The following is a 26,146-nucleotide window of genomic DNA, read 5'->3' as shown; positions in this document are numbered from 1 at the left end:
CAGAGAAAATACAGTAACTTTAATGAAATAAACTAGCATGCTTCTAATGATTTCTCCCCAAAAGCATCTAAGACCTAGGAGCAGAGGACACTGTTACCTACACCAACGAGTCACAATAATGGGGAGAAAACCAGGACAAAGACTCAAGGTGGAAGACATTCTAAAATATTCAACTGACCAGGGAATAAGAAAGACAAGAAGCCTGTGAAAGGATATTACTGAAGAGTAGAAAATATTTTTTAAATACAAAACATCTTATAAAGTATTTAGTAACATAAAAACTATAAAATATGACTACAAGACTGAACAAGCAACTATTCATTAATCCCTTCTCTTCTACTCATTCTAATATCTTTGGAGACCATCAAAGATAGAACATATTGGCACCAAAAGTCAAAAAAAAAGTTACACATTAGGGCAAGAGAGAAAAAAAAAACCACAATACTAAGAAAATGGCTTTAATAAATTTAGAAATGTTCACAATGATAACACATCTTTTTTTCTTTTTTCTTTTCTTTTTCTTTTCTTTTTTTTTTTTTTTTTTTGAGAGAGAGAGAGAGAGAGAGAAACAGCGTGCATGTGAGCAGGAAGTAGGGACAGAGGAAGAGGGAAAGAGAACCTTCAGGAGGCTCCACACCCAGTTCGGGGCTCAATCCCAAGACAATGAGATCATGACCTGAGCTGAGACCAAGAGTCAGATGCTTAACTGATGGAGCCACCCAGGCACCACTGACTATTTCCATTGACATAAAAATCATCTAGAAAACAAATATTTATGTCATGTGAAAACATCTGAGGCACGCTGGCTTTCAAGCTTTTGATGTTTAGATTGTAAGGAGGGGGGAGGAAATAACAGAGGGTTATTTTGTAAGAAATGAACAAAGAACAGAAAGATGATGCTCATCATAGGTAAGTGGGTGCTGATAAGAGTAACTGGGAAGCAATCCATTCTCCATATGCATTTTTTTCTAATTACAAGAATTTTAAATATACAAAACTAAAGGTACACAAACCAATGCTGTTAACACCAATGCACCCAACTACCCAGTGTTAATTGATAATAACATTTATGTATGGTTGTTTTAGAGTTTAAGACATGAAATGCCATATATATAGCTAAAGCCCAACTATCCTAAGCCATCCCTTGCTCCTCTTCCCCTCCCCAGGCATGAGCCTTGTCCTGAAGTCAGGACCAGAACATAATCACTACAGCTGTGAATCACATACAATATTCCTCCACAGAGCTTAATCTCTTTGTTTTGTTTCTAAAGAGAACTTCATGACCTTTTATATGAATATTCTAAGTAAATATAAGATGTTCTTTATCACTTGTTCTCAAGTAGATGTCTATATTGTGATGAAATCTGTAATGGATAGAACTCTAAGAAAGATCTTTGATTTCAAGGTTACCCAAAAGCAATTTTGTTCCTACCTAGAGTTCCAACTACAGAAAAGAAAATCAAATGATTAACCCTCCTCATCAAATATTTATTAAATGTCTTCTCTGTACAGGGCTTGGGGGAAAAAAATTGCTAAAGAGAGGTCATTGGGCTAGAAGCATGAGCATCACACCCAACTCCAGACCTATGGAATTGGAGTCTTCCCGTTAGCATGATCTCCAGATGACACACCTGCACACTGAAGTTTCAGAAGTACTGGTTTGAAGAATTCAGAAAGGTGACAACATAGACCAAGGCAGAACGAAATCTAACCACCATTCTGCCAAACTCACCCTTTTCCTATCAGACAATATGGCTCTGGGGATTTCTCTCTGCAAAGTCCATGCATCATCAGTCCCATTAGACTGGTGGCTATCAACCAAGGCAGACTGTGCCTCCCAGGGGACACCTGGCAATGTCTGGAAACATTTTTGTTGCAACCCAGGGCGACAAGTGCTAGTGGCATCTAGTAGATTGAAACCAGGGATGCTGCTAAACATCCAACAATGCAGAAGGCAGTCCTCCACAACAAATAATTACCTGGCCCAAAGTATCAACAGTGCAAAGGTTTAAAAAAAAAGGGGGGGGGGGGGTCAGCCCAGGTGGCTCAGCGGTTTAGTGCCGCCTTCAGCCCAGGGTGTGATCCTGGAGACCCGGGATCAAGCCCCACGTAGGGCTCTCAGCATGGAGCCTGCTTCTCCCTCTGCCTGTGTCTCTGCCGCTCTGTGTGTGTCTCTCATGAATAAATAAAATCTTTAAAAAAAAAAAAACCTAAAACAAAAACACTGCCTTGATTTTCTGACTAAAATAATTGTTAACTTCAGTAATTTAATAAACTGACTTGAGCATCTGTATTCATGGAGGGAAAAAATAAACCAGTAACTATGAACACTTCATATCCAACACTCTGAAGGGTGTAAGGTTCCCTTAAGAGTTCACACCAGAGGCACCTGGGTGGTTCAATCAGTTAAGCATCTGCCTTAGGCTCAAGTCTTGATCCCAGGGGCCTGGGACAGAGCCCTGTGTAGGGCTCCATGCTCAGCCGGAGCCTGCTTTTCCCTCTCCCTCCGTCCACCCTGCCCCCACCCCGCCACTCATACTCTCACTCTCTCAATAAAATCTTAAAAAAAAAAAAAAGTTCACACCAAATCAATAATTATTAACATTGACAACCAAGACCAATATGGTAAAACAACAAAGGTCCATGTTGTAATATTATGTAATTATACATGCTCAATTTTATAATACGTTGCTACCATCCATAGTTGTCTAATAACATTCTGGCATTCACTTAATTCTTCACTTTCTCTTCCATACAGGATTATTAGTGAAGAACCTCTATGGCCACTTCAAGATGACAAGCACACATTGGACTAAATTGCTTCACTGAACGGAAGCTTCCTATTATACCAAAAAAAAAAAAAAAAAAAAGGTAATTTTAAAAAACTAATATTATCAGAGCTTTGTTAATTTCACCAACATTATGAATGAATGAATAATTCCTCTTCTCCAGAGAAGGTAGTGCCATATAAGGTCTGAGGGCTGTGGTACTTTAACTGTTTCTGAAGTAGAGAGGATTAAATAATGTAACCTCTGGGTGTTCTCTTTAGGAAGAATTTAGTTGATATAGGCCATACAAAGCAATGGTCACTCCAGAAACATTCACCTTAATAAAAACACGCTTAGCTTGAGGCTCATTACTCATCTTTGCGTACCAATAGACACTGACCTCTATTTCTCTTACATATGGACCATTTTCTTCCACTGTGCTATCTCTCATCTTTAATAGGCTGGACAAGCTGCTTAGAAATAGTGAACCAGGGACGCCTGGGTGGCTCAGCGGTTGAGCGTCTGCCTTTGGCTCAGGGTGTGATCCCAGTTCGGCGATCAAGTCCCACGTCAGGCTCCCTGTGTGGAGCCTGCTTCTCCCTCTGCCTGTGTCTCTGCCTTTCCTCTCTCTGTGTCTCTCATGAATCAATAAATAAAATCTTAAGAGAGAGAGAGAGAGATAGTGAACCAAACAAGACCCTGGGACAGAAAAGAGAGAGTAGTTGGACCACACCAAGACATTCTTCGTTTTCTGATTCACTTGGTTCTCATTTTTTCTATCATTGTATAAAACGAGCATCAATAGGTGACTATTTGACTATGATTTGAAGTCTCAGGAAGCTTCATCAGGACATAATATCATCTGTACACTAAAAATAAGGAGACCGGGCATATGTTACAAGATTTGTTAGGATCTTGTTCTGTTTCTCATTCCTACCTTTTGGTCTCAATATATAATTGTCCTCACTTTCTGTAAATGCCTCAAGATAGCTCCATATTCATACATCTCTCAATTTATCACTGCATAAAAGCCTGCCACACTCCGAGACACCAAGTACAGTAAAACATGTACTAGAGGACACAATGCCCTATCACAAATACCACTGCTAAGGAAAAGAAATATTTAAGAGCTTAAAAACTAATACCAGAATTGTCGTGAGCCTACTTTTAGCTCATTCCTCATGTAAGTTGTCCTTTTAATTTGTCTCTACTGTGTCTAACCAAATAACAATGCAAATGACAGTGATACCCTGGCTCTTTTCCCAATCAGCGTAAGTCAAACCTTCTTAACCTAAAACAGAGACTCTTACCTGCGATTGCTTCAAAAGAGGCCAAAATAGCAAGAAGGTGTTTGAGGAGAAAAACCCAAGGAAGCCTTTGGTATTCATTCCATTTCAGAAGGTTCTTCTGCTCTAGAAGTTTACCTGGACCCATCACCACACCCTCCATCAACCTCAAAGACAGGGAAAGGAGCAAGGAGGCGATAATGCACATCACCAGGGCATGTATGCTTACATTCTCAACATTTTCAGGATTCTGATAACACAGTTCTGGACCCATGACATCAGGCTCTCAGGAGAGAAGACAAATTATTTAGGAGACACACTCTTTGCCACAGTGGACATTTGAAAACAGAAAACATGGCCCATTTGCTTCCTATCTAAAATTTGAATCAGGTTACATAAAAGCAAATGACTACGATCTATTATGATCAGAGCCAAGTGTACAAGTAGTAAGATTTCCTTCCAAAGGAAGTGCAGGGAATGGCAAAATCAGATGGCTAGAAATATTTCCAAGCTTTGCCATATGGCACGAAGAAAAGTACACAGAAGCAAGGTGTTCTTGAGTTGGAAGTAGCACACAAAGTTTGCACATATGATTATTTGGAATATGACTGAGTTTTATACCCCACATTTCCAAATTTGACTTTCTCACACTTCCTTCGTTGTACTAACATAGCCATTCACTCACTGTGTATGAAACACCGCGCTTGGCAGCAGGAGTACAAAGATGAACAAGATACGTTCTCTGATCTCAAGGGAACTACTCCACAATCACTCTTCCCTATGATGCCTGACTACCTGTAAATTTCTCAAGAACAAGGATTCGTGTCTTGAAGTCCCAGATTGTATGTCCTTTTATTTCTCAAATAGTTTGACTATCTAATGTTCTTAATTTAATCCTACTAATATAACGGTTAAAAAAAAAAAGACATGATCTATCTATGAAGGGGCTTACTACAGTAGAAGAAAACAAACAAAAAAATGGACAAGGAGGTTGAGTGTTGTAACAGGAGAAAGGCACAAAACTAGGAGGACACATACAGAAGGACCTCATACCCAACCAACTCCAACAAAAGGGTAGGATGGTCAAGTTTTCTAAAGGAAGTGACATCCATCCTGAGCTTCAAGGATGAAGAGAAGTTAATGAGCCAAGAGGGTAGTAAAAAGACTTTCCACATAAATGAAAGTTTGTGCAAAGGTCCAAGGTGAGAGAAATCATGGAACCTACCAAGGGGAAGATGGGTTGAGGAACTCATGACTGAGGGTGGAGGAAGCAGGGATCAGATCAAGAAGGGACTTTGGCACTGAAGAGTCAGAACTTTATCCTGAGGCCAAGGAATGACCAGTGAAGGGTATCGAGTAGGATGCTGGTATTACGTCAAAGATGGACAGTGAACATTAGTTTTGACATATCCAATAATCTTTCAAAGAAGTTCTAATCTTCCCTGTGCTCTAAATCAGTACGTCTGACATCAGAGAAAAATATACAGGATTCTCTAATAAAAGAAGGTTTGGGTTAATACCTAAGACAGTGTTGGCCAATAAAAATATGAAGCAGGGGATCCCTGGGTGGCTCAGCGGTTTAGTGCCTGCCTTCGGCTCAGGGCGCGATCCTGGAGTCCCGGGATCGAGTCCCATGTCGGGCTCCCGGTGCATGGAGCCTGCTTCTCCCTCTGCCTGTGTCTCTGCGCCTCTCTCTCTTTCTCTCTCTCTCTCTGTGTATCATAAATAAATAAATAAATCTTTAAAAAAAATAAATAAATAAAAATATGAAGCAAACTAATAATAAAAAAATATGAAGCAAACTACATATGTAATTTTAAATTTTCTAGTAGCCATATTCTTAAAAAGGTAAAATTACATGAAAATAATGTATTTTATTTAATGGAATACTTTTCTTTTAATGAGGTGTTAACCTTTTTTTTTTTTTTTAAGATTTATTTATTCATGAGACAGAGAAAGAGAGAGAGAGAGAGGCAGAGACACAGGCAGAGGGAGAAGCAGGCTCCCTATGGGGAGCCCGATGTGGGATTCGATCCCAGGATCCCTGGATCACGCCCTGAGCTGAAGGCAGATGCTCAACCACTGAGCCACCTGGCGTCCCCAATTGCATATTTCTAATATTACTTCAATATGTAATCAATATTAAAAATACTGAGATATTTTAACTTTTTTTTGTCTTAAGTCTATGAAATTCAGTGTGCGTTTACACTTCCATCACATCTCAATCTGGACTGGCCACATTATGTGCTCTATAGCCACATAGATCTAGAATGTACTTTGCAATTTTTTTGTTTGAAATTTTTAAGGTACATTTATCATTTGTATTCATCTTCTACTTCATAAAAATAACGCAAATCAAAATTTGTCAATGGCAAAAATAACACAGAAAAACTCCATTGTGGAAGATACTCATAATCCAACACTGACAATACCAGCTACATTTGGGTGTATGTGCTTGTAAGACACTGTCCTATGTCCAAAATATACATAAGTTAGGCTTTTAAAAATTAAGGTCTGTCAAGAGCTCTTAAACTTACTATATGAAACCGAGTTCTAAATAAAATGAAACATTCTCTGTTTTTACAGTTTCGTTATTTTTTGAGACCGTATTTAAATGAATATGTGGAGTTTATTCATATTTAAATTGGGAGTTTTTTAAAAAGGAACTGTTATTATTTTAGGAAAACATTGATCCCACTCCCAACTGCCCTGCTCCCATTTTTCTTTCCTGTCATCTGTCCTACTCTTCCCTTTTCAAGAGGAATGGAGAGAGGGAGGGAGGAAGGGGTATCCAACTAATACAGAGCTAACACCTAATTTCAAGAACAAGACAGGTTTGACTCTATCCACTGGCCTTTGTGCTATTATCCGACAAATTATTCACTAGATGCCCTTGTGCCCTTTGAGTGACTACCTAACATTGCTTCCCAGGCCTCCCCTCCGGAAGGTACAAGATGACCAATTCCAGCACCACGCAGCCTCCAGAGGAGTCCTGCTCGCGGAACACCGTCATAACTCAGCAGATCGTTCCCGTGCTGTACCTCGTGGTCTTCGTCGCGGGGATCCTGCTCAACGGTGTATCTGGATGGATATTCTTTTACGTGCCAAGCTCCAAGAGTTTCATCGTCTATCTCAAGAACATTGTTGTTGCTGACTTTCTGATGAGCCTGACTTTTCCCTTCAAGATTCTGGCTGATTCTGGCCTGGGGCCCTGGCGGATCCATGTGTTCGTGTGCAGGGTCTCCGCTGTGCTCTTCTATGTCAACATGTATGTCAGCATCGTGTTCTTTGGTTTCATCAGCTTTGACAGATACTATAAAATCGTGAAGCCTCTTTTGACTTCTTTCATCCATTCCGTCAATTACAGCAAACTCCTGTCAGTGATGGTGTGGGTGCTCATGCTCCTGCTGGCTGTCCCCAACATCATCCTGACCAACCAGAACGTGAGCAACGTGAAGGTTACACGCATAAAATGCGTGACACTTAAAAACGAACTGGGACTAAAGTGGCATAAAGCCTCAAACTACATCTTTGTGGGCATCTTCTGGATTGTGTTTTTTTTGTTGATCTTTTTCTACACTGCTATCACGAGGAAAATCTTCAAGTCCCACCTTAAGTCCAGAAGGAATTCCATTTCGGTCAAGAGGAAATCTAGCCGCAATATATTCAGCATCATGTTTGTATTTTTTGTCTGTTTTGTACCTTACCACACTGCAAGAATCCCCTACACGCAGAGCCAAACAGAAGCTCATTACAGCTGCCGATCAAAAGAAATTTTGCTCTATGTAAAAGAATTCACTCTGCTCCTGTCGGCTGCAAACGTATGCCTAGATCCTATTATTTATTTCTTCCTATGCCAGCCCTTTAGAGAAACCTTATGTAAGAAACTGCATATCCCTTTCAAAGCTCAACATGACTCAGAAACATCCAAAACCAAAAGAGAAAATACGACACATGAAAGCACAGATACACTGTGAATTCCCACCTCCTTTCAAACAAAATCCATGTACACGTATTTGCAATCTTCAGCTACAGAAGAATAAGAAACATGTCCATGCTGATAAGTATCATCGCTAGGCATTACAAACCAATTTAGTTAATAAACACAAAATAGAAGTTTCCTTGCTTTTTTGTAATACCAGAGAAAAAAGTAATACATGCATTACTCCATTTTGTTCCATCAACACAGACGATTTAAATCACTAGCCTGGTCAGTTAATGTAGAAATTTAAATCGCATAAGGAAAATAGGAAGCAATCAAGGCAATTCACTGGGGCATCTTCCTTCTCTAAACACAAAAATTAAGTTATATGATTTTTTTTCAGCAGGGTCACCAAAGACCAACTTAAGACAGGCACAGTCTGATTAAAGAACTAGAGATCTGTTTGTAGTGAAACAAGTTTTTTCTGATTTGAAGAAGATAAGCAGACACCAAGAAAATTACTTAAGAAATCCCCTATGACTTATCTTCATGGCATTTCAAAGGAAAGTTGATAGAAATTCTGTTCTTTGCAGAAAACAAAACAGTAATATTTTTTTCTGATAGCATTTTGAGGGTAATATAAGATACATTTTAAGTATGTTTTATAGGAAGACTTATTAATCTACTTAATAAGCCTGGAGTTCTGGTGTTAAAATATTTTTTAGTGGACTCTATTGAAGGAAGCTAGATATTGGTATGCGCTGCCAGCAACTTTCCCTGTTCAATGGTATGGGGGGAAAAAGGCTGATTGGGACAAAGACACACACACATACACACATCTAGGAGCAGCGGAAGCAGTTTTCTTGGAAAGCAACCGGTACTTGGAAAAAGTGAAATCTAAGATTTACAATATGAGTGAAAAATTACACATAAAATGAAAATTTACAGATCACATTTTTGGAAAAGCAGATGAATTTAAAATGTGCAGATATGGAATATGGTTGCTGGCTTGTGAGTTATTGACTGGCCAGAAGACATCCAGGCCACCTTCTAAAAGTTCTTCTCGAACATTTTTTAAGTCACGTGTATGTACTTTTTTCCTTTACTGCATATGTACTAATAAAGAAATTATTTTCAATACTGTTCAGTTTTTTCTTTCTTAAAAATCAAGGTAGGAAAAAAATAATAGTAAATTTCTTCACCATCAAGACACGTGTAGTTTCTTTAATAAGCTCAATTATGCATAAAGGAAGGAAGACAGGTACGCAAAGTGTTCAAAACTTTTATTTGCCACAGACTTTCCCAAAATAAGTATTTCATATGCTCTTGGAACTCATCAGATTTTAGGAAAAACTTGGAAAATACACCTTAAATTGAAGAAGAGCTGGGAAGGTATTCACTGTCCAGCTTCTACCCTTTGTAGAAACTCCACGCTCTCCACTCTGAGTCAAATATCCTCTCTCAAAAAGAATAAAATCCCCAAGCTATGATAAACATGCTTGACAAAACTAAGGTTACCATATATGTTTGGCTAAATACATCTGCAAAAGAAACTGGCTGTGCTTATTCTTCACAATCTCCACTGGCCAGGGCAAATTAGTAAATACTGGTATTTTACATGACCCCCCCCCACCCTGAGGCATGAGAGAAAGCAAAACTAAAAAGAAATGAGGAGTGCCAAATAATGTCTTTGTAACCAATGAAGCAGATGGGTAATGTGAAAATCAAGATTTTTTTTCAGGAAACAACTGTGCAAGCCAGGTAAGAATACTGTAAAAAGCAACACTTCATTAACCGTTACTGCGTATCAAGTCCAGAACTACAAAAAAAAAAAAAAAAAAGTAGAGTAGTGGCAACAGTGAATTAATCCAGAAACTTCCCTGAGATTACCAGTACTAATTTTTTAAATTACGTTATGGAATAATTTTGTTTCTGTAGCTAGTTCATAATATGGTTTCTATAATACATATTTACCTCAGAGACAGTAAAATAACACTTAACCATATTGTATAGAAGCAGTGCGATGAAAGGAGTAGAATATTTTAGGAAGTGACATATGGGTAAGGAAAGCCTCGCTGTTAAAGTGGTTCTTTTGTGGGGATGTCCTGTCATGGAAAGATAATTTGCATGTCACTGGTTATCTGGCAGAGAATTGGTGAGCAAAAGGGAGTAACAGCTTTTACCGTTGAAGACCACACCACACCAGTTCTCTCCTAACCCCACCCCCCACAAACCTCACAGTGTGGTTTACCCAGAAGGAAGTCTCCTGTCATTCTGGGGGGATGGTCTGATGTCACAGATATTTTCTCTATTAATGAAGATACTATTTCTCTTCTTATTTTTGTCCAGAGTCAAAGGGTATAAATAACAGCAATGAGGTTAGGGACAGAATAGAAAGGGAATGGCACATACTTTACTACCCTCATCGAGGAGAAACAGAACTTAGTGTAAGGGTGTTTTCTAGAATTTCTAGGTTAATGTTCCAGGTGAAGCCAATGTATCAGAATTGTTTAATTTGCAGGTAACAAAAAAAATACAACTAAAATTGCAATGAAAAGAGATTTACTGGCTGACAGACCTAAATGTTCCAAGTTGTAGGTATGGCTTAATTTAAGGGCTGATATAGGGCCTCAGCTGATGTAAGGCAAGCTGAGTTTGTACAATTTTTCCAGCCACCTTTCATGATAGTAGTTTCCGCTCATAGGAAGCTGTGGATACTCTTTTCATGGTAGCAAAAAGAAAGCAGCACTTCCAGACCTTAAATCTTCACAGTCAGTCCTCCAGAGAATGTCTTCAGAAACCGGGAACTCAGATCTCACTGGGTCATCTGGTCTCATGTTGCATCTCAACCTGTGCTCAGCAGACTCGGACATGCTGGTTGCCAATTATGGCCTGACCCTGGTATTAGAGGCAGACTGGACACCGTGAGAGCCTAATGGACAAGAACCGGGGAAACTGAATTTCTCAAAGGGAGAGTCTCGTTTTTACAGCTGGGAAAAGAGTATGGAGGCTGCTGGGCAGATCACCTAAATATGAGCAGCACTCGCTGCAGGCAGTCTTTGTAAACAACCACTGTGAGATTCATGCATCTCAGTGGGCAGTCCATGTGTAATCTTGTAGGATTATGATCTCTCTGTTTCTTGATTCTTATCACAACTGTTTCTTTTATTTAAAAAGAAAAAAAACAAAAAAAAACAAAAAAAAACAACTACTTTAGAATATTCCGTATAGGTAGCTGAGTCAATTACCCTTCAAAATGGAATCACAGTTTGGTTAAAATGCAAGAATTCCTATTTATGAGGGACTTCTAGTCATAGTAAAGAGCCCCCTTTGAACACCTTCCTATTAGATTTCTGCAGTCCACATGTTGCAAAGCAGCTAGTGGCACATGCTATTCTATTCACAAGGCATGTTTCTTTCTTTTCATCGTTGCCCCAACTATTAAAAACATGGGGAAACAACTGGCTGTAGCTAAGGGCCTGCCGGCCTCACTTGGGGAAGCAGCAGCCCTCAACTCACTATTACCCCCAGCTTTTCTTGTTTTCTATTGTTTCTTACAACCGTGCATATCATCATGCCTTCTTTTCCACCATAGGCACCTGAGTTTATAAGCCACCCAGGGTACTCTGAGCACTTTAGAACTTGCACTACAGCTTTCTCTACAGAAGGAGCTGGAAAGGACCTGGAAAGGGGCCCTAGGTGGCTCAGTCAGTTAAGCGTCTGCCTTCAGTTCAGGTCTTGATCCCAGGATCCTGGGATCAAGCCTGTCAGGCTTCCTGCTTCACACATAGCCTGCTTCTTCCTCTCCCTCTGCTACTCCCCCTACTTGTGCTCTCTCTCAAATAAAAAATGAAATCTTAAAAAAAATAAAAATAAAAAAAAGCAGGACCTGGAAAACTTCCTTTTTCCCAGGTGCACTCCAATGCAGTTTCAGGGTTGACAGAAAATAGGAAGAAGCTATGTCATTTCTATGTCTCCCACCCACAACAGAAGTGGGAGTACAAGCACGAAAAGAGGTACTATAGAAATAAACCCATCTCAACAACAATAAAATATTTGAAAAGTATTTTCACTGACTAAGACTACTTGCTACTTTTTGAATGCACTGCATTGTGTAAGTCTGACTTCGCCCATGGTCATAGTTAAGATTTCCTCCATAACCCACCTCAACCCACTTCCCCAAAAAATAAATAAATAAATAAATCGAAAAAATAAAAATAAAAAATAAAAAACCCACTTCCCAAAATTTATCTTCACTCCTTTAAGGACCTGAAATAGAAGACTCTGAACCCAGGATCATCTTGTTCTATTTCCAGTCCCCAGATGTCACCAGCCGCAACCCACATGGTATCAGTAAGCCAGTGGAAGCCCAGAGTTATACTACTACTTCCTGCTTCCCTCCCAAATCCTAGGTTACTGGTATAACTGCTAAATCTTCCTCCAAAGAGCATGATAAAGACCTACGGGCTGACTTTCCTATCATTCCATCTCCTGACATAAAAGGACACTGAAATGTGGTTCTCATCATCTCCACACAATACTTCACACTACTTAAAAATAATTGGATAATCTCCTTTCCAAACTAAACGATTCTCTACATTTAACTGGGAGCTTTTTCAAGCTGTTAATTATTTACTTTCTACTTCTTACACCGCAGCTTTCGGAAGGAGCACTAGCTCTGATATTTACTGACTAAAATGAGAAGTTAAGCCTCATTTTGTTTGTAAATGAAATGCCAATTTCAACTCCTTATTAAATTCATCTCCTAGTTTAAAAAAAAAAAAAAAGGCCACTATTAAAAAAATAAAAAACTTGCAATGCCATGACCAAATGTATTTTCTTATCTGGTTGATACTATGAAAGTACTTAGGCAAATTAAAAGGGAAAATGCTATTTTTTTAATAGGGAAACCAGGACTTCCACCAATGCTATTTAAAATAAGTGTTTACAAAGTTACATTCAGAATATTCTCATTATTGCGCAGAGAAAAGAATCATCAACAAACCAAAGGCAATCTACTGAATGGGAGAAGATATTTGCAAACAATGTGTGCAAAAAACAATTCGTATTCAAATATATATATATAAAGAGCTTATAAAACTCAACACTAGAGGGCAGCCGGGTAGCTCAGCAGTTTAGCACTGCCTTTGGCCCAGGGCATGATCCTGGAGTCCTGGGATCGAGTCCCACATCAGGCTCCCTGCACGGAGCCTGCTTCTCCCTCTGCCTGTGTCTCTGCCTCTCTCTCTCTCTCTCTCTCTCTCTCTCCCCTGCACGGAGCCTGCTTCTCCCTCTGCCTGTGTCTCTGCCTCTCTCTCTCTCTCTCTCTCTCTCTCTCTCTCTGTCTCTATGAATAAATAAATAAAATCTTAAAAAAAAAAAACCTATAAAAAAAACCCTCAACACTAGAAAAACAAAGAATATGATCAAAAAATGGGGAGAGGATTGAACAGATATTTTTCCAAAGAAGACCACAGATGGCCAACAGACACATGTTCAACATCCCTCATCATCAGGGAAATGCAAATCAAAACCACTAGAGCATATGACCCTACACCTGTCAGAACGGCTACTGTAGAGAAGAAATAACAAGCGCCGGCAATGATGTGGAGAAAAAGGAACACTTGTGCACGGGCGATGCAGCCAAACTGTGAAAAACGGTACCGAAGTTCCTTAAAAAATTAAAAATAGGGATCCCTGGGTGGCTCAGCAGTTTAGTGCTAGCCTTGGGTCCAGGGCGTGATCCTGGAGTCCCGGTATCAAGTCCCACAACGGTCTCCCTGCATGGAGCCTGCTTTTCCCTCTGCCTGTGTCTCTGCCTCTCTAACAAATAAACAAAATCTTTAAAAAAAAAAAAAAAAGAAAAAAGAAAAATTAAAAATAGAGGAGGCACCTGGGTGGCTCCATCAGTTAAGCATTCAACTCTTCCTATGTCTCAGGTCATGATCTCAGGGTCGTCCTCTAGCTCTCCTGCTCCCTTTCTCTCTCTCTCTCTCTCTCTCTCTCTCTCTCTCTCTCAGTAAAATAAATCTTTAAAAGAATATTAAAAATAAAATACCATATGATCCAGTCATTCCAGTCCTGGGCACTTACTCAAAGAAAATGAAAACACTCATTTGAAAAGGTATATATGCGGGACGCCTGGGTGGCTCAGCGGTTGAGCATCTGCCTTCTGCTCAGGGTGTGATCCTGGAGTCCTGGGATCGAGTCCCACATGCAGCTTCCTGTGGGGAGCCTGCTTCTCCCTCTGCCTGTGTCTCTGCCTCTCTCTCTGTGTCTCTCATATAAATAAATTAATTAAAAAAAAAAAAAAGAAAAGGTATGCATGCACCCTGTGCTTACTGCAGCATTATTTGCATTTGCCAAGTAGAAAGCAACCCAAGTATACACCCATAGATGGTTACACTGACACCTTCTAAACAGTAACAAAAATATTCTCCAGCTGGGAGCTAAGGAGCCAGCTTACAATCAATAAACGTGTTAAAATTTTCGTAAAATACTTGGTCAAAACACAAAGCCCTGCATGGCAAAGGACAGGGTTAATTTCTCCAGAGAACCTTCTCCTAGAAAGTAGCAACAGACTTCCTAACTCTATCCTGAGCTTTGAACATGTGTTACTCACCACTTCTTGAGAAATGGACCATAACCATTCAAGAGGAAAAATATATATATATGAACTTTAGTGACTAAAAAGAAACAAGATAACCTTTAAAAGTTCTTTCTTAGGGATTTCCCGTACTATTTCATAGCCATCAATCAAACAGCACAGTTAGATCTCACAACTGAAAGGTAAAATGAACTGCATGTTGACCCAGTAACACTGTACAGTCAATAAAAGGGCAGAAAAGCAAAAGGACAGGCAAGGGGAATGAATATACTCGGCCACTCTTACAATCGAGTTCACATTCCAAGGATACGCAAAAACACTTTTGCCTTCAAAACATATCCACCTTTTTACTCCCTGTTTCACTAAAAAGGGAAAACTGAGACAGTGTTTAAGTGATGCCGCCGAAAAAGCAACATCCTGGAAGCTCTCCTGTCTGTGCCTCACTTTAAAAGGACTCTTGTCTAATCACACCTGTCGCTCTCAGATCTGAAGCTGCCAGTCTCAGAGAGTCAGGGGAAAAAAAGTCTTTGGATTAATCCGGGTGGGGAAAAGGGATGATGCGCTTTAAAAATTTTTCAAAATGTGAACACCTAAAACACAGTGGTCCCAGGGAAACGGCAGACAAAAAGCCACACACACACACACACACACACACACACACACACAGCTGGAGAACTGTCTTGATCACCAGCATTTCTTAACCAAGGAATAGCTCCCTACTCAAAGATCATTTAAAAAAAAAAAAAAAAAAGCTTCAGGATGCAAACTATTTTGAGTTGGGAGCATCCTGAGTTGCCAACTCTGTGAGAAGCGTGGGCACAGTAGCACACGGTTCCCCTGCTCCGGGCACTGGAATTCAAACAAAGGCAGGGCAGTAGGGCAGGGGGTGGCTGGGTGGACCGGCCAGGCCTCCTCTGCAACTCCTCTTTCCACCTACCACTTCCATTTTAAGCAGCATAATGAAGTGGCAGGTCACTGTAGTCCAACTGTGTAGCTTTGGACAAGACCTCAGTCTCCCCATTTGTAAAGAGAGGACTCTAATCGTGTGGATTTCCTTAAAGAAAATGAGTTCTCCAGACCCACATCTGGCTGTGGCACTGGCTACCTACTCCAAAATTCATTTTCCCATGCCTTATTAGCTCTGAAGGGCTACTGTGCTCTTAAAAAAAAACAAATTTTAAAAATGTTAAACATAAAAAAAAAATGACACTTCTACTGAAATACTCTTTGGTATTTGTGTTCAACAAAAACAAAAGGAGGATTTGTGTGCACAGAAGATTTAACTACAGTAAGATTTTGTCAATTCACAGGGCAATTTTGCTTCAATTTTTACTAAAAACAAGCAAAATATCCATTAAAGTAACAAGTACGTCATTTCTTTAGAAGCATTGCCATGACCAAGGTAAAGGAAAAACAACTTCACCTCACTTCTTCCCACTTGGGTTTTTGAAATACTGTGTTAGTGATGACATGTAATTTCCCAGAACACTAACAGAATACACTCTGAAAAACATCTGTCCTTAATGAAACAGATAAAGATGTGACTTTTGGAAATTTCAAATGGAATTCATGTTAAAAGCAAAAACAGGGATAGTAACCCCCAAAAAGTATATTTTCACTCTGAGTAAACTTCCACAAACTATCAGATTGCCTTCAAGCTCATTCTCAAAAGGAAGAACGTGGTTCAGTTTCACTATTAAAAGATTGGTTTCTCACCATTCCAAAAAGGAAATGGAACACTGAGAATGAGGGTACTTCAGCTCTTTTATATCTGGCAATCCAGACACAAAAACTGTGGCCACGGTGGATTTTTTAAGAATATTTGAATGTACTTAATTCTGTCTGAGTAGACCCCCAAAGAGGACAAGGAAGTAAACATATAGATATGCCTACCTAAAAAAAAGAAAAAACAAACTATACTATCAAAAACCTTTCATTCCAGTTTTCCTGCAAATCATGTTAGAACCAACCATTCACCACTCAACGGTCAGCTAGCTCCATCTCACCAAATTCTCTCCATCCCACCCTCTCTGTTCCCTACCGAATATAAACCCCAAGCATAACTTCTCACTTACTTGACTACCTGTAAGTACATCTTTTTGGGAGTGTATTTTTCATTGAGTCGTGTCCAGCAACAATGAACACATCTCATCTAGTTTTTTGAGAGATTTTTCTTCTTAAAAGTCCAATACCAAACGGATTCATTTTGGATTCTGGAGAGGCTTCTTTTTTTTTTTTTTTTTTTTAATTATTATCTGGAAAACTGATTACGGATTATCAGGAGAAAAAGAGATGAAACCTAAGTACCTACCCAACCAATGAAGCACCACTATAAATAGGGCCCTAAATGACCTCAAGAAATGGTTTTGCACTCACAAATCAACTCTGGAGTAGCAGACTTAGGACTCCAGAAAATATGGTTAAGACATGAGCTCATATCCTCTTTCATAAAAGCTACTCTTATACAAGAAAGAAAACTTAACAAAGCCAACTGATGATGTGGATGAGCTACAGTGACTTTATTAGGTCCCTCACCATGCTGAGCTCCACTCGGACACTCAGTAAACATGTGCTCACCACAGGCAGAATGAGCATTAACCCAAACGTTTTAAACACATGAGAAATACCCAGTGGAGGGTCCTTTTACATATAATCTATTAATTACTAAATACTTGTCTCAATTCCTTAAGCTATTTGGGCCAAATTGACAAATGCTCATGGCAGGCCTACTTAGAAAAATAGATCCAATATATCCTTGAATGAAAAAATTACGACTACACAATATATTGACATTTTAAATGGGTGTGTATACACATGGAAAAAATTTTAAATTTGTGCCAAAATCCATGTATGTGTCAATTTATGTACCAAAACTGTTAACAGTAATTATCTCTGTGCATGTAATTTTCTTCTTCTGTTTCTACTTCCAAATTCTTCCACGATGAATATTAAAGATAAATAAAACATGAACTTTACCAGACTATGTACAATCACATCTTTTGTTTTTATTGATAGATGTCTCAGCAGAATCCAAACTGTAACAACTGCTTTAATTATAGCTTCAAAAGGGGGATGTGTATCGGTATGTATACTAAAGAAATTTTGCTTAAAGACCTAATATATTTAACTCATAATCCTTTTTCAAGGCACAAGAAATGATGTTTTTTAAAATCATTATGAGAAAAATATATCTTGGATGCTTGAAAAAGAAGATGCTGGGTATTACAATGGACAATAAAATTTTTTCCTCTAAAAGAATACACAAATGAAAGCACACACAAAATTGAACCTCTTCGGGAGACTTTCATACAGTTAAACTACTTAGAAACCACAGTTTCATCTACGTCAATATGCAACACTTTAAAACCACACGAAAAGGAAAGGAAATTTTTAGTATAGCCAACATTCATGCGATGGAGCTGCTATTGCTACTGCTACTGCTGAGGCCAGGAGGACAGCTCATGCTTTTCTGAAGATTTGCAGCAAGCCCACGGTGGCTCAGAGAATATACCCCCAGGTAGGTCCTCTTAAAGTACTTGATGTATTTAAATATCTTTTGATGGAAGGGGAAGCTATGATGTTCAGTGTTTAAAACATGTAAATTGGAAATGCCAACGTGTAATAAGGCCGCTGTGTAAGAGGGCATCAATTATTAAACTCTAAGTAGATTCTTGCTATGAACTACTCTATAAGTTTCTTCTATCTGATGACCCCTTCCATCCCTCTCAATTAAAAAAAAAAAATTTATACAAGACTGAACACTTATAGGTGAGCATAACTATTCAAGAACTCAATTTTATATTTTATAATAGGATGGATAAACACCCTGTTGCATTATAGCAGGCCACAACAGATCTTGAAATGACTTCCCACTGCAAACACTATGATAGGTAATTTCAAAGGGTTTTTTTCTTTTTAAGATTTATTTATTTATTTATTCACAAGAGACAGAGAGAGAGACAGAGTCACAGGCAGAGGGAGAAGCAGGCTCCCTAGGGAGCCTGATGTGGGACTCGATCTCAGGACCCTGGGATCACGACCTGAGCTAAAGGCAAAAGCTCAACCACTGAGCCACCCAGGCGTCCCTTTCAAGAACTTTCTATTGTGACTTTCATAAAAAAAAAATAATAATAATAATAATAATAATAATAATAATTTTCTAAACAACGGACACTCTGTCCAAACAAGAGACACTTGAAATCTTTTCTAGATTTTTGCTGTAACACCTCTGAGTACCTCAAATTTCCACAGGCTAAATAATTACTTGACAAAATATTTATCAAGCACTTGGTTTTCAAATTTGTGAGAGACGACACAGAATGCTATTATAGTATAATTCAACCTCTAATCGACATACCAAAAATTTTAAGTGAAGAGACTTGTTTTTCATTGCAATCTAGACTGAGGTTCATGAAAAGTAAGTGTGAGGCACTACAGGATTGTAAAGCATCATCAGATAGTTACGCTATAATTATTTTTAAATAAATTACCTATAAGTGGTACATATGGCCAGTTCTAGTTAGAATATTAATTGATCAAAACAAATCATTTTCTTTTTTTTAAGATTTTACTTATTTATTCATGAGAGACACAGAGAGGGGCAGAGACACAAGCAGAGGGAGAAGCAGGCTCCCATCAGGGAGCCTGAAGCAGGACTCGATCCCAGGACCTCGGGATCATGACCTGAGCCAGGACCCCAGGATCACGAACTGAGTCAAAGGTAGACGCTCAACCCCTGAGCCACCCACGTGTCCCAAAACAAATAATTTTCTAATCCTCCTCTTTACCATACATTCATCTATAAAATGAGACTTTATTGTTTAATTATATGAGCAACAGGAGCACTTAAAAAAAACACACACACAGTATTATGTTAACTATTTTCAAATAACATTTGAAATACAAGACTGTAAGGCAAAACCCTAACATCTGGTAAAGGAACAAAGAGCAAAGGTAGGACACAGAGACAAGGATCAGAGAAGAAAAGGATGGTCAGAAAGCCAAGGTTCAAATAAACGGTTACTACTGAAAAACAAATCCTAAGAAGTCAATGAAGCCTGGAGTAGACCTCAGACACAAAGGGCATATTCCAGGCATTTTAAGATAGGAGGGATTTAGATATAGAAAGAATAAGGGCAGAAGGCCTAGAAAATGATCAAAAGGGTCAGTCAGATGCTGGCCTGCTCTTACAAGCTGGAAAATCTTGAGCAACATCCAAATGCCAGACTTCAGTCTTCTCAACTGATCTGAGACTTGGACAAGATGCTATCAGTAAAGGTTCCCTCCATTCTTAAAGTCCTATGATTCCCCAAATTTTATCACAAGCAGAAGTACAAAGGCAGCAAGGAGCAGCTCACACCAGAGTAGAGATACCACCAATCCAGGAACTGAGATAAAGACAGTAGGGCTGGTTTGAAGCAACTAGGTCACAGGAACTTTTGAAGTAGGGAGGTTTACATTTAAAAGACAGAACCTAGATTTGGTTTTTAAACAGATCTATGGTAAAAAGTAACATCAAAATACTTGAAATCTGAACTTCCTTCATTAGTATTCAGAGGCAAACTTAAGAACTAATATATTTCCGCTCTCTTATATGAAAATTCCCTAGAATATCGCTCCTACCACATAGTAAGCACTTAGTAAGGCTGGCTGCTATAATAATAATAATGATCATCATCACCATCAGCATTATTACTATTATGGAGACAGAGTTCTAGAGTGCTTTTGAACATACCTTCTAAGATCTAAATGTCTGAGCTGGGATCCTGGCTCAGGATAATTTAACAACTATATAACCTTGGGTGTTACTATATCATCTCGTTGCACCAGTTTTCTCATCTGCAAAGTAGGGATAGGAACATCTACATGGTAGGAATGATGAAAGGTTAAATAAGCACATGTAAAGTACTTAGCACAGTGCCAGAGTAAGTACTCAATTTTCACTGAGTTTAGTGCAGAACAAATTATGCATGAACCCTAAAGTCCTATCTCAAGTAGGGAAAGAGGAGGGAACGTGTATCCTTTTTTCAAATAACACTTGAATTTATACTTATTCACGAGACACACAAAGAGAGAGGCAGAGACACAGGCAGAGGGAGAAGCAGGTTCCTCATAGGGAGCCTAATATGTGGGACTCAATCCCAGGACCCTGGGATCACGACCCCAGCTGAAGGCAGAAACTGCCACTGAGCCATCCAGGTGCCTCTTAACACTTGAATTTATAAAGTTTTATATACATCTGCTTTATCAATCTGCTTGTATTGTTCATCCCAAGGTGTACAGAGGGGATCATTAAATAATCTGGAGAATTAAGGATCAGAAAGGCTTCATAAATCTTTGTTGTTGGTTTACTTTTAAAGGGAGGTTTCTTTCTTTTTTTTTTTTTTTTTTTTTAAGATTCTATTTATTTATTCATGAGAGACACACAGAGAGAGGCAGAGGGAGAAGGTCTCTGTGAGGAGCCCGATGTGAGACTCGATCCTGGGACCGTGGGATCACAACTCATCTGCTGAGCCACTCAGGCGTCCCTAAAGGATGGTTTCTGAGAATGGGCTTATTTGTCCTTTTTAGCCACTATACTTAAGATTTGCTATTTTTAAGAAGCATAAATCAGTTTTTTTTCTGCTAAAACACAAAATCTTCTGGTCTTTAAAACAAAAGGAATGTGTTTAATATGTATGAGGAGGGTGCACACCAAGAAGCAGCACCAGAAAGATGTACCTGTGGCCCTATGAGCATTAGTTTGAACCAAGTCAAAGAGAGCAAATGAAGCCCAACTGGTTTAACTTATACTTATGTCCCAGATTTGAAGGGAACATGACAGGATTATCAGTGTCAATCACAATGGTTCTAAAGATATGTCTTATACTTCTGGCCTTAACTGTCACAAAACCTACAGTGAAAGAAAATAAGTATTATAGTTAGATATTTTCATACTAACACAACTGAGCTTCTGTTTGAGAATTTTGTAACCAACGATCATATATTCTCGTTCTAGAAGCCTTTAAATACATTTGTGGTCAAATTTCGCAAAACCACTGACCTGACATAGAAACATCTATACAAGCATTTTTTAACAGAAATACAACACAAACCACAAAGGCACTTTAAAATTATGCAGGAGCTGCATTTGAAAAAGCAAAAAGAAACAGGAGAAATTAATTTTAATTATATATTTAAAATATATTTAATCATATATTTAACCTACTGTATCAAAAATACCATTTCAACATATGCTGAATATAAAAGATACTTTACTAATTGCACTATTTGTATAAAATAGTGCACTTTTACTGCTCGTATTTTTAATATAATATTTTAAACCTTTAAAACCTGGTATTTAAAATATTAAACATTTAAAATCTGGTGTGTATCTTGCATTTACAGCACATGTCAGTTTGGGCTGGCCCCATGCTCAATAGTCATCTGTGGCCACATACTGGACATCCCAGGCCTAAGTCACTGGGAAAAGGGAAGGAGGAAAAGGAAGGAGTAAGCACCAATTCTAAGACCAGATTCTAAGCCTTCAACTCTTTCTGCTAAAAAAGAAAAATGAGATGCAATTGTGATTATGAACATGTTCTAGTACATGACATAACAAAGGGCCTACTTTTAAAATAACTTCTTCTAGATCACAGGACAATTTTCTGTCACCGGTTACCTGCCCTGTCAGCCTGGGTTCCTCCAGCATGAGGAGCTCTTTCAATCTATGAAAACAGCAAGCCAGGAAGCCTCCCTGAAACTTCATGGGCTCAGCCACAAACAAACCAAATTACCCTCATTTCCTCTCTGTTTCTCAGAATTTCAGTTCATTTATCTCCTCTGCAAACTAACTTCCAACCCAACTGATAACAAAAGAGCTATCAGAACACAAAAGTGTGATGTTGAAAATATCCCTTCTAGAAGCAAACCTATATATGGGATTTTCCAAAATCACGAAATCAGATCATTGGAAAACCCAGGCTTCCTCACAACCTATGATGTTCCCACCAGTCCATACCATCTGTTCACCAATAAAATTCTATCTAAGAATTAGAAAAATCGTGACCTGGTTATTGTGAGTGCAGATGTTTTTAAAGAAAATAATTTCCAATTTTAATTACTAACCTCTTTCTCCTACCCCCTTTTTTTAAACAGATTCTTTGGATTTTTTTTTTTTTTTTTTTTTTTTTTTAGGGGGGGAATAGAGTCATCCCCTCAAGATGACAAACAGTTCTACCTTCTGCCCAGTTTATACAAACCTGGAGCCATTCACATATTTTTTTTATTTAGTTTTCCTTGTTGGAATTATTGGGAGCGGATTTGCAACTTGGGCTTTCGTACAAAACAAGACAAATCACAGGTGTGTGAGCATATACTTGATCAATTTGCTGACAGCCGATTTCCTGCTCACCCTGGCATTACCAGTGAAAATCGTTGTCGACCTGGGAGTGGCACCCTGGAAGCTGAAGATCTTCCACTGCCAAGTGACAGCCTGCCTCATGTACATTAATATGTACTTATCGATTATCTTCTTAGCATTTGTCAGCATTGATCGCTGTCTTCAGTTGACCTACAACTCCAAGGTTTATCGGATACAAGAACCTGGATTTGCCAAAATGATATCGACCGTGGTGTGGCTGATGGTCCTTCTTATAATGGTGCCCAACATGATTATCCCCATCAAAGACATCAAGGAGAGGCCAAATGTAGGATGCATGGAATTCAAAAAGGAGTTTGGCAGAAACTGGCACCTGCTGACAAATTTCATATGTGTAGCGATATTTTTAAATTTCTCAGTCATCATCTTAATATCTAACTGTCTTGTCATCCGACAACTCTACAGAAACAAAGATAATGAAAATTATCCATATGTGAAAAAAGCCCTCATCAACATACTTTTAGTGACTACGGGCTATATCATATGTTTTGTCCCGTATCACATTGTCCGAATCCCATACACTCTGAGCCAAACAGAGGTAATATCTGATTGCCCAACCAGGATTTCACTCTTCAAAGCCAAAGAGGCCACACTGCTCCTGGCTGTGTCAAACCTCTGTTTTGATCCTATCCTGTACTATCATCTCTCAAAAGCATTCCGCTTAAAAGTTACCAAGACTTTTGCTTCACGTAAGGAGACCAAGGCTCCAAAAGAAAAATCAAATGGTGAAAACAGTGCATAAAATGTGGGATTTCTCACTGCTAAGTAAGACCATAAGTACTAGGAAAGAGAGAAAAGTGCCTTAGTAAAATACAGCTAGCATATGTGGCCTGGTTTACTGAGAATGTAAGTCAAGCAGTACTCTTGTGGTTGTTAATAATCCTAAACTCAAATATTTGTACAAAAAAACCAAAAGAAAAAAAAAAAAAAAGATCCTGTTGAACCAATGTAAACATCATCCTTGAAATCCAAAGGTGTTTTATGACAGACTCAGAGGCATTCATGAAGTGTTTGTTTAAATACCAGGAACTGACTTCTTGACACAAATATGTAAAATAATCTCTTGTAAAGTACCAGAAAGCCCTTCAGCATCACAATTTAAAACCATTTAGATCAGGGGCACCTGGGTGGCTCAGTGGTTGAGCACCTGCCGTCAGCTCAGGGCGCGATCCCAGGGCCCTGGGATCGTGTCCCACATTGGGCTCCCCACAGGGAGCCTGCTTCTCTCTCTGCCTATGTCTCTGCCCCTCTGCGTCTGTCATGAATAAATAATAAAATCTTTAAAAAATAAAAATAATCATTTAGATCATACCAAAAAAAGTCCAGCTGATTTTTAAATGAAACCACCCGTGCCTGATTTATTTTTTAATCCACCATTTCAAAGATGGTAACCTTTCAGCTCACTACTCCAATTTTTAATCCTTAATTGTTTTCTAACACAGTAACAAACTGTTTACTTCTAAAAAGGCTTGGAGGGATGCCTGGGTAGCTCAGTGGTTGAGCATCTGCCTTTGTCTGAGGGCGTGATCCCAGATCGAGTCCCACACTAGGAGCCTGCTTCTCCCTCTGCCTGGGTCTCTGCCTTTCTCTGTGTCTCTCATGAATAAAAATATAAAATCTCAAACAAGTAAGAAACTAAAATAAAAAGGCTTGGAAATACATGGGTAGTTTTTAATGTACTTTATATACTTATATTCTATCAGTAGGTTATAAATAAAGACCTTCTACTGTAAGTAATGACAAATCCAGTGCTCTTATTTTGTAATAATGTGAAATAGACCCCACAACATTTTCAAGCAAGTTGCTGAACTATATTGACTGCCGAAACTACTGTTTTGGAACTAGAAACTCACATCAAAGGTACAGAAAAAACAGCACTTATCAAATGGCGTTAAAATAGAAATGCCAAATACACATAGCAAGGCCCGTAAGGAACACAGCACCTGCTGGATTGATTGGCACCACGGCTGAGGCTGGAGTCACTCCAGCTCTCAGGGTCACAACCCTTAGATCAAATTCTCTCTACTGCCAGTAATGCAGAGAAGATTCAGTAGAGGGTATTAAATAAAAGACTTACTTATGAAAAAGAAGACTGAAAAGTCTAGATAACCATACCTGAGACTTTGTGGGGTTTTCTCATTTCAATAGCAAAAGCCTGTATTACAACAATTGGCAATACATTTGCATTAGCGGCAGAGATGAAGAAATGGTGCTCCTGGTAGCTCGTGCTCTCACTCTCTCCAGCTCGCCCACTCTCATAGCTCAAGAGTAGACACTTCACTTTAATAAACTTTCCCATTTGTGTTAAAAAAAAAAAAAAGAAAGAAAGAAACAACAAAGAAAGAAAGAAAGAAATGGTATTCCTGGAAGCTAACAAAACAAGTTTGATTCCAGAAATGGAATTCCAGATTCCATATGGATTCCAGAACCATTTTTAGTTCTGTAACCGAGATGAACCCAAAACAATTCCAGTGTACAATTTCAATATCCCGAGTAATATATGAGAACATGCACCCAAAAAAGTGTCTATCACACTTCTAGCATGCTAAGTATCAGACAGATTCCAGCTCGCTAGAGGTCATGACAAGAGCTCCCCTCAGCATCATGTATCTGACCCGGTGTAAAGGGTACACCTACAGGCAGCTGGAACGTGGGCACACTAGAACCTGTGCTTGCTGATGGTCTAACATGTTTTTACTGACTGGCAGATCAAGATAGGATTCATATGAGCATATGTCAAACTACTAGTTTCTTTTCCTGAATCTTTTGTTCAAGTCCCCATTAGTTTTCTCCCCATTAGTCTTCATCAGTAGGGCTACTACATCTTTAAGACTGGAAGTCAGGGGGGTTGGGTTTAAATATTTTTATCTTCTCACATGCATAAGTTAGTAAAATTTTCCCTTTTGATTAAGGAAGAGAACCAGACTCTCTACAGCATTCCTATTGTCAATGTTTTTTTAGTATATACATTCATTTTCCCCTTACTGATGTTTTATTTTAAGTGACACAGTAAAGGGAGGCCTAGGACAACTGATGATAGAAGGTTATTAAAAAATTGTATCCTGGGCAGCCTGGGTGGCTCAGCAGTTTAGCACTGCCTCTGGCCCAGGGCATGATCCTGGAGACCCAGTTTGGAGTTCCACG

General features: G+C 38.9%; 3 protein-coding genes across 16 annotated transcripts in view; 2 read left to right on the top strand and 1 right to left on the bottom strand.

The window, feature by feature from the left end:
- P2RY14 (purinergic receptor P2Y14) overlaps positions 1-9,119 on the top strand; it is a 51,687-nt gene extending 42,568 nt beyond the window's left edge. For 4 of the 9 annotated variants that reach the window (XM_038571227.1, XM_038571225.1, XM_038571222.1 and 1 more), the window contains exons 2-3: positions 2,759-2,871; positions 6,986-9,119. In XM_038571227.1, the coding sequence (XP_038427155.1) occupies positions 7,009-8,031 (1,023 nt within the window). In that variant the 5' untranslated portion in view covers positions 2,759-2,871; positions 6,986-7,008 and the 3' untranslated portion in view covers positions 8,032-9,119. Of the gene's footprint in view, positions 1-1,512; positions 1,678-2,758; positions 2,872-2,954; positions 2,958-6,983 lie in introns of all 9 variants that reach the window. The other 5 variants (XM_038571226.1, XM_038571229.1, XM_038571228.1 and 2 more) reach the window with 3 other exon arrangements.
- The window catches only part of MED12L (mediator complex subunit 12L), a 319,956-nt gene that overhangs the window by 192,000 nt on the left and 101,810 nt on the right, over positions 1-26,146 (bottom strand). The window lies entirely within an intron of this gene.
- Positions 22,774-23,950, top strand: GPR171 (G protein-coupled receptor 171). Its single transcript, XM_038571231.1, has one exon. The coding sequence runs from the start codon at positions 22,785-22,787 to the stop codon at positions 23,742-23,744; it is 960 nt and encodes a 319-aa protein (XP_038427159.1). The 5' UTR covers positions 22,774-22,784; the 3' UTR covers positions 23,745-23,950.

The sequence above is a fragment of the Canis lupus genome, chromosome 23, assembly GCF_011100685.1.
Source record: "Canis lupus familiaris isolate Mischka breed German Shepherd chromosome 23, alternate assembly UU_Cfam_GSD_1.0, whole genome shotgun sequence".
NCBI lineage: Eukaryota > Metazoa > Chordata > Mammalia > Carnivora > Canidae > Canis > Canis lupus.
This window is presented reverse-complemented; position numbering and strand designations above follow the sequence as displayed.

Bases quoted from the DNA above. Each gene is read 5' to 3' on its own strand.
- GPR171 (XM_038571231.1), top strand. From the start codon at position 22,785: ATGACAAACAGTTCTACCTTCTGCCCAGTTTATACAAACCTGGAGCCA.